Source organism: Palaemon carinicauda, chromosome 30, assembly GCF_036898095.1.
Source record: "Palaemon carinicauda isolate YSFRI2023 chromosome 30, ASM3689809v2, whole genome shotgun sequence".
Lineage (NCBI taxonomy): Eukaryota > Metazoa > Arthropoda > Malacostraca > Decapoda > Palaemonidae > Palaemon > Palaemon carinicauda.
In genome coordinates this window covers 20851569-20868196 of record NC_090754.1, presented here as the reverse complement: position 1 = coordinate 20868196, position 16628 = coordinate 20851569, and the positions used below count along the sequence as shown (strand labels likewise).

General features: G+C 42.2%; 1 protein-coding gene across 5 annotated transcripts in view; it reads left to right on the top strand.

The window, feature by feature from the left end:
• The window catches only part of msl-3 (male-specific lethal 3), a 267550-nt gene that overhangs the window by 61463 nt on the left and 189459 nt on the right, over positions 1–16628 (top strand). For 2 of the 5 annotated variants that reach the window (XM_068353489.1, XM_068353488.1), the window contains exons 4-5: positions 10070–10111; positions 10679–10781. In XM_068353489.1, coding sequence (XP_068209590.1) covers positions 10070–10111; positions 10679–10781 — 145 coding nt within the window. The remainder of the gene's footprint in view (positions 1–10069; positions 10112–10678; positions 10782–16628) is intronic. The other 3 variants (XM_068353490.1, XM_068353492.1, XM_068353491.1) reach the window with 3 other exon arrangements.

Here is a 16628-nt window from a genome sequence, read left to right as displayed (position 1 = left end):
CACAGACGCTTCTTAATTATTTAATATTGTGGGGTAAGTATTAACTGATTTCTAATCAGAGTATTGAAGGAATTCTATTCTTTCAATATAAGTTTGGTCTCAGCAAAAGACTGTACAAGGATACACAAGGTATGTTGGAAAATAACTACTGTATAATAAATACTATAGTTTTCTGTCTGCAGTATATAATATACTGCATATATACTGGCTACTGTATAATCATATACTGTAGTTCAGCCGGCATGTTGCCGGCATGGCCAGCACCTGGCGGCACAGTCCGGCTGGCATGTAGCTGGCTGGACTAGAAATTAGGAAAGACACATACTTGTGTATCCCTCCCAGCCAATTGCTGTGATCTTCCTCCCCCCCCCCCAATATTAAGACTATAGAGTTTCCTGATCAGGGAAAACTCAAAAGAGAAGGGTTCTAACCTCTACGGATATAAAAGTCTACTACCACTGACCCCTCTAAACTATTTAATATTGTAGGGTAAGTTATTAACTGATTTCTAATCAGAATATTGAAGGAATTCTATTCTTTCAATATAGGTTTGGTCTCAGCAAAAGACTGTGCAATGATACACAAGATATGTTGGAAAATAACTACTGTATAATATATACAATAGTTTTCTATTTGCAGTATATATTATACTGTAAATATACTGGCTACTGTAGTTCAGCCGGCATGTTACCGGCAGGGCCAGCACCTGTCGGCACAGTCCGGCTGCATGTCACCGGCTGGGTAGTACCTGGCGGTACTGGTCCAGTCGGCATGCCGGCGACCAATTAAGTACCTGACGGCACAGGCCCAGCCGACATGCTGCCGGCTGGGTTAGTACCTGGTGGCCCTAGCTGACAGAGAGAGAAAAAGCATGGAGTGAAGGGCTGCCTTATTAAAATGTATGTTTACAATAAATAAAGGTGTAAGTATATAACCTTACTGCCTTCCTCCAGAATGAGGGTTCAAATGGAAGGGAAGAATGCATCATTCAGGCTTCCATCCAGCCGCAAGATCTGTTGCTGGCATTGCCAGTTTCAGGAATGTGGATGGCAGTTCAAGAGAGGACTGAAGAACCTTCAGCAGCAGAACGGTCTCCCACCGGCAGCCGTCATAGCTGGCACAACCTTTCCCGGAGCCTTGTGTCCATAAGGGAAAGACTGAGTGACTAAACAACTGCTTATGTAGGAGCCCGGCCGGCACCGCAACCTACCCGGCAAGCGGTGAGATTGCAGGATAACGACCACAGAATTGCGATGGCTAAGTCATCACTGAAGGACAGAGAGGGGAAGGGAAAAGTGTTCTGTATCAAGTGTAGGAGAAGGCGGCAGGATTGCCGCCACTTCCGCACCAGAGTGAAACAATGTTTCAGTATCGGCACCATCTTAGGCAGCAGAAGAATATCTATTTTTCAGCCTAGGGTCTGCCGAATCTATCAAGTGTAGAAGAAGTCCCCTCTCTACGAAACTTATGCCCAGCAGCAGATCGCTTCCTTACATGGAAGACGTTCTTTCTACTCACTTGGGCTTTTGACCAAGAGAGTTAGTGTGTTGTATGATCCATCTTCTGATGTCTCCTACCCTGAGTGGATTGCCAAGACTCAAAATCCGAGTGTGCTGTACCTTAGGTGCAGCCCATTTCGAATAAAGAGTCTTCGTTTTACCCAGTGAGGAGTCTGTGGGGTTACCTTAAAAGAACGATACCAGCTCGCCCCCCGTGTGTCGGCACTGTTGACCAGCACGGGGAAGGTCAAGAGGAGGACCTCAAGTATTTCCTTCCCAGAGCTCGTTACGTCAGTGGCGTGGCTACGTCCCTGGTGTTCAAGAAACTACTCTGTGGTGCAGATACTTTAAGTGGGCATGTGGAAGCATCATGGCCCACTACCTGCAAAGACGTAACACACATGAACATGGAGACCTTTTCCATTGGTCCTGTGGTGGTCGCACAACAAATGGTCTAAACACCTCAGGCTCCTTGATGGACAAGTAGCAGAGGGTTGAGTGCTGAGGTTACCCGGGTTAGTCTGGGGTGGATGAGTATGAATGTCTGGCTCCTTTCTTCCTTTCACCTTCTCCCCTCTGGGGAAAACAGCTCTGCAAACCCCAATACCTTGTAGAGGGAGGGTATTGGGTAAGTCTTTAAGAACAATAGGTTCTGTACTCCGAGTTCCTATGCTAAAGACAAGCCACACTGTTAGTTCCACTCACACACAAGCTTCTGCAGGCCGCTATCAGTGCATTACCTCATATCGGCACTTGATTTTAGCGAGGGTAGGGTCCCATCTACTATAGATCACAGATTGAAATAGAGAGGACCCCGGGTCATGACCAAGGCCTGTTGGTAAGGACTTCCTCCCTCCTAAGAGTAAGTCACCCTATAAATAGCTGAGGGTTTGTATCTATGTCGGAACAAATAACAAATTTGTAAGTAATTTGTATTTTCCCTAGTATACAAACCAGGAGCTATTTATACAAATTGTCCCGCCACCCTGTCTCCCGAGAAGTCCTGCTGTAAAGCAAAGTGGTTACTCAGCCGAGAGGTGTGAGTGAATGGGGTAGCCAGTCTACCCCACCCCCCACCCGCTAACTACCGGATGGGGTAGTTATCCCTCACTAAAATTATCATGGTTCATCTTTCAGCTGCGCTGAAAGTATACCCTATAAATAGCTCCAGGTTTGTATACTAGGAAAAATACAAATTACTGACAAATTTGTTATTTTGATTTTTGGGCTCAAGCCATGTCGTCCTGATGGAAGGTTCCAATTGGTAGCTTTCTAAGGGATATTTGGCTACAGTGATATTCCCAGAGAATTGACCTTTAGGTCTCCAGAATTCTAACTCTTGGCGCGAATATCATTAAAATTTCTCTTAAGGATATCGCATAATATAAGGGGACGTATATCTTGATACGACACATAGCAATCTTCACCGCGAATAGCATTTTCGTTTCGAGGGGGAAGAGTGGCGAAAACAGAAGGGGAGCCGTTATCAAGGTTACCCTTCCTCCCATACTATTATGAGTATCCAAGATGGCGCTAATTCCTATTTTAGTAGCGATTGCGCACGGTGGTTTTCCCTGTTATCTAACGTTTTTGATCGTTATTGACAGGATTTAATATGCAATCTCCATGATTTCTCTCTCTCTGTCAGCTAGTGCCACTAGGTACTAACCCAGCCGGCAGCATGTCGTCTGGACCGATGCCGTCAGGTACTTACTCAGTCGGCGGCATGCCGGCTGGACCAGTACCGTCAGGTACTACCCAGCCGGTGACATGCCGGCCGGACTGTGCCGACAGGTGCTAGCCCTGCCGGCAATATGCTGGCTGAACTACAGTATATGATTATACAGTAGCCAGTATATTTGCAGTATAGTATATACTGCAGACAGAAAACTATAGTATATATTATACAGTAGTTATTTTCCAACATACCTTGTGTATCCTTGCAGTCTATTGCTGAGACCAATCCTATATTGAAAGAATAGAATTCCTTCAATACTCTGATTAGAAATCAGTTAATAACTTACCCCACAATATTAAATAGAAGGGTCAGTGGTAGTATACACTTTTTCTATCCATAGAGGTTAGAACCCTTCTCTCTTGAGTTTGCTCTGATCAAGGAAACACTATAACCTTAATATTGAGGGGAGGTCGTAGCAATTGGCTGGAAAGGATACACAAGTATGTGTCTTTCCTAATTCCTTTCTAGCTTACTATCCTAAGCTATAGTGGTTAAAATATTAATATTAATATTTTGCATAATCTGTTTATCATGTGTGATAAACAACCGCATACTCATTTAAATTTCCTTTCTTTACAGGAGGAACCCCAGATGAAATGCGATGCGATCTTCTGCAACTATTGGAGTAGGAACTTCTACGGTCACAAAGTGTGCAGGTCTCATGCCCCCTGCACCATCATTACCGAAACCCTGCAGTACTGGGACCCCCCCTATCTGCCGGACCTTGGTGACCAAAGGTTTCGACGACCCCAAGTCAACGGAGTCGAGGGATGCAGCACGAGAAAAGCTGCGCAAGTGGGTACGAGGGTTCCAGAAGAACTCTCCGTGACCATACCTACCTAATGATAGGATGTGTAGCTTGCTGTTTCCGAAAGCAGGTAGTGAAATTGTTGTGCCCCAAGCACGACCCGGACCTCCCTGCGTCCAGATTGCCATCGAGACGGATGTCAGTGAGCCGGTGCAAAGCATGGATATCCACCAGGAGGAAAGGATGTCGGAAGTGTCTAGGGACACTGAAAAGGATCTACTAAAGGAGGATCCTGAGGAGGAGTCTACTCTACCTCCGGAAGAAGCTGAGGATGTCGAGTTGGAGTTCCTTCCATCTGTGCCGGCGCCGGAGCCGTTAGCCTTGACATCTTCAGCTTCTACCCCCTCCATTGCACAACATGAGCCAGGCACTGGCCCACCTTACGGCCTTAATGGAGAACATTCACAAGCAAGGCGAAGCAAGGGAAGCGAGATTCGAGAGAGAGCTCTGTGAAGCTCCACTTACCGCCTCCCGAGGGTCATACCAGCGACCCAGAGTCCAAGACCTCCCAACCTGCTCCAAAACTAATCCCTGGAGGTATGCGGAGTTTATGCCGATTACTAACGGCAAACTCTACATCTCAGAGAAGATGGGAGCCGTCCCCTTAGACGACATCCAGTTTTAGCCAAGCTTTAATGCTTACCCTGATTGCTTCATTCGACTGAAGCATGAACCAACGGCAAAAGAGGAGACGGAACCAAAGGAGGTCATGGTTTTCGACCACGATAAGGCACAGGCTCTCTTGTCAAGTAGCCTAAAAAAGGTGGGCTATTCAATTTCGAAAGTGTCCGCCTTGAGCAAGAAACACCCTACCTTTCTTGCTCCTGCTTCAATAGCCTTCCCCTTTAAGTCAAAGGCATTTAAAACTGTTGCTAAGGCAGTGGAGGCAGGCAAACCATGCCCTGCACTAGAGGAGTGCAGGCCTCTGTCGTTAACCTTGCCCATGGAAGAGAAGGAATGGAAGGGTGTCCACCTAACCTTCTCAGTAGGGAAACTGAACGCAGACATCGCTAGACGACAGTTTAGCGAGAATCTCCCTAAACTTTCTTACTTTCTCTTGCGCAAGGAACAAGAGACGAAAGAGAGACTTGCTGCATCCTTATCCCTAAAAAACTGCATAGAGATGTGTGCAGGCCAACGAAGTACCCCAGACATGCTCATGGTCCTGGCCAAAATGCATATGGCCACCCTATTAAAGGACATGTATGCTTTCATGAAGGCTAGGAGAGCCTGTAGAGAGTTCATGTTCGCTGCTGCAACAGTGAATCACGAACTCAGGAAGCTGATATCTTCTAACATCTGTGGTAAAGACCTCTTCCCGAACGAAGTAGTCAAAAGAGGTAGTCGAGAAAGCCACCACGAAGAATAGGAACCTTCTCCAGAAGTAGGGCATCTCCTCAAAGAGGAAGTCTTCCCCGGATGCGGGTCCCCAACCTAAAAGGAAGACGAAGAAGCCTAGACTTCCTCCTCGGCCTGCTCAACAACATCCCACAGTCACCATGACCCGCGGTGCCCCAAGTGGTGGCCCAAACACAGACCACCTTCCAAGTGGTGCCTCAACAGCTGATTGCCCAGTCACCAGCATTCAACCCTGGGTTTGAAAGGCAAACCACTACCTTTCGGCCGAAAGGTAAAGGATCCAGACGGGACTCCTCTAGACATTCCTCAAGAGGTAGGGGAGGACGCGGTCGAGGAGGTAAACCCTCCGGACAATCGAAGCATGGAGATGCTTCCGGTAGGAGGGAGGCTGCAACATTTTCAGGATCGTTGGACCTTCGATCCTTGGGCCCACGGCCTAATCAAGATTGGACTAGGATGGAAACGGAACAAGTCTCCACCATCATTTCCTCAATTTTTCCAACACTCCACCCCCTCATTAGAGCAAACAGGTTACTGTATAAGGAAACCAAAGTCCATCAGATTCCAGGGAAGCCTGTTTTGTGTTCCTAAGAAGGACTCAGACAAACTCAGAGTCATTCTGGACTTGTTACCACTCAACAAGTTCACACTAAGTTCAGGATGTTAACCCTTCAACACATAAAGACCCTGTTACCCAAAGGGCCGTTCACAGTCTCGATAGACCTGGAAGATGCCTATTGGCACATTCTAGTTAGTCGCCCCCTCTCCTCCTACCTAGGATTCAAGTTACAGAGGATAAAGTATGTTCTCAGAGCCATACCCTTCGGACTAAACATAGCCCCAAGGATCTTCACGAAACTTGCAGACGCAGTCGTGCAACAACTACACTTAGAAGGTCTTCAGGTAGCAGCGTACCTGGACGACTGTCTGGTGTGGGCAGCATCCGATACGGCTTGTCTGCAAGCATCCAAAGAAGTGATCCAGTTCCTGGAATATCCGGGATGCAAGATCAACTTCAAAAAGTCTCGACTCTCTCCAGCTCAAAGGTTTCAATGGCTGGAAATCCATTGGAACCTGGGGTCACACCGCCTCTCCATTCCCTCAGGGAAGAGGAGGGAGATCGCAGGGTCTGTCAAGAGACTACTGAAATCCGACAGGATCTCAGGACGCCAACAGGAAAGAGTACTGGGCTCTCTCCAGTTTGCAGCATTAACAGACCCAGTGCTAAGAGCACAGCTGAAAGATGCGTCAGGAGTCTGGAGAAGATACGCATCAAACGCTCGATAAGATCTAAAATGACCGATACCGGCCTTACTACAATCACTTCTCAAGCCGTGGTCGAAGGCCAAGAGCCTAACTAGGACCGTGCCCTTGCAACCACCTCTGCCGTCGGTGACCATCCAGATGCCTCGATGGACGGATGGGGAGTTCACTCCCATCAAAGGAAAGTCCAAGGGACTTGGTTATCTCTGTTCAAGGCCTTTCACATCAATATTTTGGAGGCCATGGCAGTCCTCTTGACGCTGGGAAACTCTCCCCTCACAGATCAGTCCACATCAGGCTGATCTTGGACAGCGAAGTGACAGAGGGATGTCTGAACCGACAAGGCTTGAGATCGTCCCATAACCATGTGATATTAGCCATCCTTTGTCTAGAGAGATGGCACTTATTAGCAGTTCACTTACAAGGGTTCCGCAATATGACAAGTCCCGGAACTGCAGATCGACCTCTTCGTGACGAGCGACAACAAGAAACTACCTCGATATGTAGCCCCATACGAGGTCCCTCTAGCGGAGACAACGGATGCCATGTTCCTCGGTTGGAACGAATGGACCCGGATTTTCCTGTTCCTTCCATCCAACCTCCTGCTGAAGGTCCTCAGCAAGCTGAGATGCTTCTAGGGAATGGTAGCTCTAGTGGCCCAAGAGCAACTGGATCCCTCTAGTGATGGAACTGAAGCTAATACCAGCCCCTTTACCAAACCCAGCACTATCTCAACGGGTTCAGAAGTCGACTGTCTTCGCTTCATCACAGAGAACCCAAAACCTACATCTCATGATTTTCTCGCCTTAGCGGTTAAGAAAAGATTTGGGATCTCAAAAGGCAGTATAGACTTCTTAGAAGAATACAAGTCTAAGACAATATGAATCGTCTTGGAAAAAGTGGGTTGCTTTCGTTAAAGAAAAAGTACCAAAAGAAATTTCAATAGACTTCTGTCTGTCCTTATTTGTCCACCTTCATGAACAAGGTCTGGCCACCAACATGATAACTACGTGTATATCAGCCCTGACTAGACCTCTTCTATACTCCTTTCAAGTGGACCTGAGGAACGAAATCTTTAACAAGATCCCGAAGGCATGCGCTAGACTTAGGCCTGCAGCTCCTCCGAAGCCCATTTCATGGTCCTTGGACAAGGTCCTACATTATGCTTCATCTGTGAACAATGAAGATTGTTCTCTCAAGGATCTAACCCAAAAGGTTATTTTCCTGTCTACTATAGCCTCAGGGGCTAGTGTTAGTGAAATAGTAGCTCTATCAAGAAATGAGGGCCACATTCAGTTCACAGAAGTGGGAGAACTGAATCTCTTTCCTGGTCCAACCTTTCTCGCCAAGAGTGAGCTACCCACTAAAAGATGGGGTCCCTGGATAATCTGCCCTTGGAAGGAAGATGTCTCTCTGTGTCCAGTAGAGTGTCTAAAGGTCTTTCTTTGAAGAACTTCAGACTTCAGGGGAGGACAGCTCTTCAAAGGAAAAACTTCAGGATCAAACTTATCCCTAAAACAACTGAGGGCGAAGCTCACCTACTTCATTCGCAGAGCGGATCCTGACATTACACCCGCAGGTCATGATCCAAGAAAAATTGCTTCATCACTGAATTTTTTTCAGTATGTGGACTATGAGCGTTTTCACTCATATACTGGATGGAAGTCATCCAGAGTGTTTTACAAACATTATGCAAAGCAAGTGCATGAACCGAAGCATTACGTGGTAGCGGAAGGTTGTGTATTAAAACCTGTCGTTTAGTGCTGCGATGAACAGTGAATTGATTGGGACTATCAATTAGGGTGAAAAGGTGTTGACACTTCCTTTGCAATACCTTTTAAGTGGGTTTCACCATGGTGACACTAAGACTGTTCAAAATCTCAGGTGTGGAATTATACAGATAACACTTGTGCCGTGTGTACATAGTACACAGTGTTGATAGTATACAACATTTACAGGAAATTTTATTAGAAAATTTTATCAAAATTTTCAAATTTAGAGTGGCACTCATCATTTCTTCTCTTTCAGGGAGAAAAATGTTTTCTGTATACGTTGTACGTATACTTCCCTTAACATGTTACACTCGTTATTTCTTTTGGTCATTTATTCGAAACAATTGTCTATTAGACTGTAATTGCGTCTTATTTCGCCCAGCAATTAGCACAATAAATATGGCCAGAGGTCTCTTACTTATTTAACCAAGTAAACCTCATATTATTGTATGCTTACAAACTATGGATATAGTTGATACTTAGTTGTTCCGACAACATATACAAACCGTGAGACCTTTGTATATCTAGTTGATACTTATGTTTGTTCATACAATATATGCAAACCTTGAGACCCCTTTTCTACTGTCTAGTATGACTGTTCCCTGCAGGGGGCAGGAAGCCCTAACTTTGTCTATGATCAGTGGTAATGACGTATAATGGTAACATCATATGTCTCAATGGTCCGGATGACCATAGAAAAATTTGTCCCAAGGTTAAGGCGCCTATGAAAATCCATAGATACAGTACTTCCTAGTAATTCTCTGGTAAATTTCCATCAGGATGACATGGCTTGAGCCCAAAAATCGGATTTTGAAGCGAAGCAAAAAATCTATTTTTGGGTGAGATAGCCATGTCGTCCTGATGGACCCGCCCTCCTTTTCCATAGAAAAGGCATAGACAAGATTCCTCCCAAAACTGCTTTATCTGTAGCACCATGCTCAATGCTACAAGGAATGAGCGCCATCTTGGATACTTGTAATAGTATGGGAGGAAGGGTAACCTTGATAACGGCTCCCCTTATGTTTTCGCCACTCTTCCCCCTCGAAACGAAAACGCTATTCGGGGTGAAGAGTGCTATGTGTCGTATCAAGATATACGTCCCCTGATATTATGCAATATCCTTAAGAGAAATTTTAAGGATATTCGTGCCAGGAGTTAGAATTCTGGCGACTTAAAGGTCAATTCTCTGGGAATATCACTGTAGCCAAATATCTCTTAGAAAGCTACCAATAGGAATCTTCCATCAGGACGACATGGCTATCTCACCCAAAAATAGATTTTTCGCTTTGCTTTAAAATCCATTTATCAAGCTCATTGAGTGTAGTGTAGGGGCTGGTTCTAGTAGTACTTCCAGTTAAGTAATTTGGTATACTTAGAATTTATCAATACATTGATGGTATTAGTTTCAGGTTGTTATTGAAAGCAATCATAACTTGGATATTACTTGAGTACTATACTGTAATTAACATTATAGTCTGTAGAAGTACTTATATCTGTCAGTTGTTGAAGTGTACCTTGAAATTACTGGGGTAGGGTGAGTGGGTCAAGGATGAAATATCCTTTACTTAGCTGTTGCAAGTGCTTAGTATTCTTGTAGTGTAGAAGGGATTATGATTTTCAATCTTTTCAGGTCTATTAAATCCAACCGAGTACTTCTCTGGGGCCCTTCATAGTAAGTATACAGATTTCCATGTATTTTAGCAACAGTATGAGTTTCAAATATCATCACTTCATACTGTCATTATTTTATGGTGTTGAGACAGTAAATAGTTTAGTAATTAATTTGGCTGATACTGGAATGTGGTCTACTGTTTATTTTGTTGTGTGAGAAAAAGTGTTTAAGGCACAAATAGGGAAATATAAAAGTACATAGTTTTTTTTCCTTAGCATAGGCATAATAAAGTTATTGTACTTTAAAAAATCCACTGGAATTAGACATATCAGAAATTTAGCTTCAATTGTCATTCCTGTAATAGATTACGAATTGGTTACCAGTATACTGTATAGTTATTTCATAAAGAAAAAATTTAGAGTGTACATTACACATCCCTACTGCTTTCCATTTACTTTATTCTTTGTTATTTTCTTTTACTAGTTTACACTAACAAGTGAATAAGCTTATCAGTTTTTTCACAATATCTTCTGTTATCTGTATTGGTTTAATAAAGTGGAAAAGCATAGTTTGTTTAGGCTTATGTTCTTGGTTGATGCAGGTTAAAGATTTTACTTTTTATTTCAGTAGTAAGGAAAAGCGCAGGAAACGTAGGCTATCGGAAACTATACGTGAAACAATTGAGAGAGAAAAGAAAGATCAACAAGACGAATCAGAAACTAGTTCACATGTAAGTTACAAAATACAGTACAGTATAGCAAATTTTAATAAAAGTAATTTTTATTTTTCTTAGATATAAAAAACTGAGTCCTTTAAAATAATGAACGTTTTTAGTGCAAGCTGGAACGGCCGTTGACTTCATTATTGAGATGATCAAGGACAGGAGGTAGGGGAGTAGCCCCACCCACCCTCCAGTCAAAGACTTTTCACCTTTAACTGTCAGCCAGGGGCTGACAGTGGTGGTTGATGTGAAAAAGTTAAATTTTGGACTCCAGTTTATATAACTAAGAAAAATGAAAATTACCTTTAAAATTTTTTATTTGGTTTCCTACATGTAGACAATCTATTTTTTCTTTAAAATAGAGAAACCCACTTATTAGAGAGGGCCAATTTTTTTTTTTTTATTCCCTGGAATATGTCAGTCTCACTGGTCCTGTATGGGAGTGAGTGAGATGACTCCAGCAACCTCCTTTTTACCCATCATAGGTATGAGAAAGTACATAGGGTCTCGCCTGTATTTGGTATGTACTTGGTGCATTTTCAAAGAAGGCCTGCAGGTTAGTATTCATCCAACCATCTTCCCCTTTGTTAACCTGTGAACCCCCCCCCCCTCTTGGTGACCCTGCTGCTTCCGTATCATACCATTCACCATCAAAATATTCTAATGACTCTCTCTCTCTCTCTCTCTCTCTCTCTCTCTCTCTCTCTCTCTCTCTCTCTCTCTCTTTCTCTCTCTCTCTTTCTCTCTCTCTCTCTCTCTCTCTCTCTCTCTCTCTCTCTCTCTCTCTCTCTCTCTCTCTCTCTCTCTCTCTCTCTCTCTCTCTCTCAGCTAAATAACATAGATAAATCGGGATATACTGTAATAGTATTGAGTGAAAATAGGAGAACTGGGGAATTTTTTATAGAGTTGAAAGAGCATCATATATTTTGCTTTGGAGAAAAGGTAAGGAAGAAAGAAAATGAAGTGGCCTTTCTTATTAATAAAAATCCTACAGGTAACATAGAAGAATTTTATAGTATCAATGATAGAATTGCCGGATTGATTATTAAGCTAAATGAAATTTATAAAATGAAGATCATTCAAACATATGCACCAACAGCATCCAGTACAGAGGATGAAAGAAAATCTTTATATGAAGATCTGGAGATATTTTCAAAAAGTAATATTATTTGTATTTGTTTTGGGCAATTTCTCTGTAAAGCAGATCAAAAGAAGAGAGGAGAATCAGCTGTATGCAGATTTTGGAGTGGGCACAAGAAATGACAAAGGAGACATGCTTATAGATTTTGTTGAAAATACAATCTAAAAATCATGAACACCCTTTTTTGATAATATAAACACTCATGTAATTACAGATAAATATGATGAGTTTTGTTTGGCAATACAAAAATCGGTAGTCTTAGCTACATTATGAAATGGAAGCAAATAAGGAAGAGAGAACATTACAAAATTGAAGCAAATTTAGTAGAAATGAAATATTTCACAAAATTTGTATTAGAATTAGCACAAGAGATAGGTAAAAAAGTTTTTCAACAAGATCAAGGAAAACTATTATAAACACAATTAGACCAAAATTTAAGAAACCTTAAAGAAGGGAATAAGCATTAAGTTAATGAAAAGAAGATTTGAAACAGGTTGGCAACGGATGAAAATGGATATATCAACATAAAAGATGGAGTGATGAAAATTGCTGAGGATTTCTATACAATGCTATACAATAATAATATAAGAAATAACTTTGTCAATAGAAATAATGAAACACCAAAAGGTAACAAAAATAACAGTAGAAGTAAAGAAAGCATTAAAAGTTAGGGAGAGAGGTCAAACAGAAGAAGATAGCCCGTCGAATTATTTAATATTAGATGCATGATATCTTGCAGCAATAAAACGGGCTGAATTTTACACAAAATGTTTGCAAGACTGCTCTATACCTTCACCTTGGAAAACATTTATCTTTATATTATTTAACAAAAAGAGAGACATTAAAGACCTTAAAATTTACTGCCCAATAAGTTTACTATCAGTATTATATAAAATGTATACAAAAATCATTTTAGGGAAGATGGAAAGAAAGCAAGACTTTAATTAGCCAAGAGAGCAGGCAGGCTGGGAATAACAAACCACTATTTATGGCATTTAAAGGCTATGAGAAAGCTTTTGATTCCGTCAAAATGTTAGCAGTAATGAAAGCCCTTCAAAGACAAGGAATAGATGATACTCATGTTAGAACACTTGAACATATTTATATTTAGTGAGATGGTTCCACCAGAATCAACTTATGCATAAAAACCTTGGTGCCTTACCAAAGCTTTAAAACATAAGCTAGTTACAACTCAAAGATCTATGGAAAGAGTAATGTTAGGATTAATATTAAGAGACAGAAAAAGAGCCATCCATTGAGATACTACCGCTAGAGATTTATGGGGTCCTTTCACTGGCCAGACAGTACTACATTGGATCCTTCTCTCTGGTTACAGTTTCTTTTCCCTTTGCTTACACATACACTGAATAGTCTGGCCTATTCTCCTCTGCCCTCATACACCTGACATCACTGAGATTACCAAACAATTCTTCTTCTCTCAAGGGGTTAACTACTGCTCTTTAATTGTTCAGTGGCCACTTTTCTCTTGGTAAGGGTAGAAGAGACTCTTTAGCTATGGTAAGCAGCTCTTCTAGAAGAAGGACACTCCAAAATCAAACCATTGTTCCCTAGTGTTGGGTAATGTCATAGCCTCTGTACCATGGTCTTCCACTGTCTTGGGTTATAGTTCTCTTACTTGAGGGTACAATCGGGCACACTATTCTATATTATTTCTCTTCCTCTTGTTTCGTTAAAGTTTTTATAGTTTATTTGGGAAATATTTATTCCCTTGTTACAGTTCTTAAAATATTATATTTTTCCTTGTTTCCTTTCCTCTCTGGGCTATTTTCCCTGTTGGAGCCCCTTGGCTTATAGCACCCTGCTTTTCCAATGAGGATTGTAGCTTAGCAAGTAATAATTATAATAATAATAACAAGAACAAGCTAAAGTAGAGGGTATTCAAACATCATGGAAAAAAAAGAAAGGTATGTGCATTGAATACGTACGGAAAAGGACAAATGATGTATATGTATATGAGAGAGGTGAATGCTCGAGTGCTTGGACGAGGATTGAAACTGGTAGACGAGAATGACCATGAATGGGAGGTAAATCGGTTGTTGATTACGGATGATACTGTACTGGTTGTAGACGTGGAAGAGAAGCTTGGCCGATTAGTGACAGAATTTGGAAGTGTGTGTGAGAGAAGGAAGTTGAGAGTTAATGGGGGTAATAGTAAGGTTATGAGATGTACGAGAAAGGAAAGTGGTGCGAGGTTGAATGTCATGTTGAATGGAGAGTTACTTGAGGAGGTGGATCAGTTTAAGTACTTGGGGTCTGTTGTTGCAGCAAATGTTGGAGTGGAAGCAGATGTATGTCAGAGAGTGAATGAAGGATGCAAAGTGTTGGGGGCAGTTAAGGGAGTAGTAAAAAATAGAGGGTTGGGCATGAATGTAAAGAAAGTTCTGTATGTGAAAGTGATTGTACCAACTGTGATGTATGGATCGGAGTTGTGGGGAATGAAGGTGACGGAGAGACAGAAATTGAATGTGTTTGAGATGAAGTGTCTAAGGAGTATGGCTGGTGTATCTCGAGTAGATAGGGTTAGGAATGAAGTAGTGATAGTGAGAACGGGTGTAAGAAATGAGTTAGCAGCTAGAGTGGATATGAATGTGTAGAGGTGTTTTGGCCATGTAGAGAGAATAGAAAATGGCTGACTGCTAAAGAAGGTAATGAATGCAAGAGTTGATGGGAGAAGTACAAGAGGAAGGCCAAATTTTGGGTGGATGGATGAAATGAAGAAAGCTCTGGGTAATAGGAGGATAGATGTGAGAGAGGCAAGAGAGCGTGCTAGAAATAGGAATGAATGGCGAGCGATTGTGACGCAGTTCCGATAGGCCCTGCTGCTTCCTCCGGTCACATTGGATGACCGCGGAACTGCGGAGGTAGCAGCAGTAGGGGATTCAGCGTTACGAAGCTTCATCTGTGTTGGATAACGGGGGAGGATGGGCTGTGGCACCCTAGTAGTACCAGCTGAACTCGGTTGAGTCCCTCGTCAGGCCGGGAGGAGCGTTAAGAGGACAGGTCCCCTTTTTTTCATTTGTTTGATGTTGGTTACTCCCCAAAATTGGGGGAAGTGTCTAGGTATATAGATGGATATCTATATCATCATCATCATCATCTCCTCCTACGCCTATTTACACAAAGGTCCTCGGTTAGATTTCGCTAGTCCAGTTGCCTCTATCTTGAGCGTTTAATTCAATACTTCTCCATTCATATTCTCTTACTTCATGCTTCATAGTCTTCAGCCATGTAGGCCTGCGTTTTCCAACTCTTCTAGTGCCTTATGGAGCCTAGTTAAATGTTTGGTGAACTAATCTCTCCTGGGGAGTGTGCAGAGCATGCCCAAACCAACTACATTTACCCCTCACTGTGATTTCATCCACGTATGGCATTCGAGTAATACCCTTAAAGATTAATTTCTAATCCTGTCTTGCCATTTAACTCTCAGTATCCTTCTGAGGGGTTTGTTCTTAAATCTACTAAATTTTTTGAAGAATATTTCATTGTTTTACTATGACTCATGTCCATACAGTAACACTGATATCTTTAAACTGATATATAGTCTGATTTTTTTATGTAATTTCAGGCTATTTGAATTCCAAATTTTTCTTAACCTCACCATTATCTGATTTTCTTTTTTCAGTCTTTTACTAAACTCGGGAGATCATAGTTCCTCAATACTTGGCTGATTCTACCTCATTAATCCTTTCTCATTCCAATAATATTTCATCTTCAATTGCATACTCTATTCTCATCATATCTGTCTTTCTTCTATATATCTTGAACTCAACCTTGTGTGATATTTCATGCATTCTGGTAAGCAAGCATTACAAATCCGGAGATGTTCTGCTGATAAGGATAATATCATCAGCATGCTTTAGGTCTGCCAATTTCCTATTACCAGGCCAGTCCAATCCTTCTCCACCATCTCCGACTGTTCTACGCATTACAAAATCCATGAGGAGGATAAACAACATAGGTGACAACACATTCCCTTGGAGGACTCCGCTGTTCAATGGAAATTTATTTGAAAGGACACCTCTAACATTAACTTGTTCCGTAACTGGAATACCAACCACGCTATTTATTAGGGGTTATACTTTTGGCGGAGCTGAAATGACGAGCCATTAAAATTTAGCGAGGGTTAAGTACCCACACCGCTAGTTAGTGGCAGTAGGGGGAGTACCTTACTACCACTCCCGTTCACACACCTGTGATATAGTCACTTTACTTTTGGCTCGGAGAGAGAGCGGTTGTTTCCTCTCTCCCTCCTCGCTTATTCTGGACTGCCATTAATTTTTGTCTTTTAACTTTTTCTTATTCAGTACATGTATATTTATAAAAACATTCTTAATGTTTATGTATATATATGTGTATAGAAATGTGATAAGTTTCCTTTTCAGTGTTTGTGCTGTGTTTGTGATACATATACGACAACGACACTTGCATAGATTAGCAAGGCCAGCGCAGTTCCACTTCGTGGGGAACGACCTCTTCCTCTCTGGTCCATCGGTCTTCCCGTCGGCATATAGCCGTTAACTCAGCCGCCGCAGGGGAGTCGTCATCGCCTGGACCCTCTTCAATCAACTATTGTCTTTGCCTTTTCCATTTTCCTATGGGAAACATGGATTTCTGAGCGAAGGGAATATGGCCTCTCAAAGATTGACTACGGTCTTTCTCTTCTCGAGGTCGTTCACCTTTACAACAACAGTGTA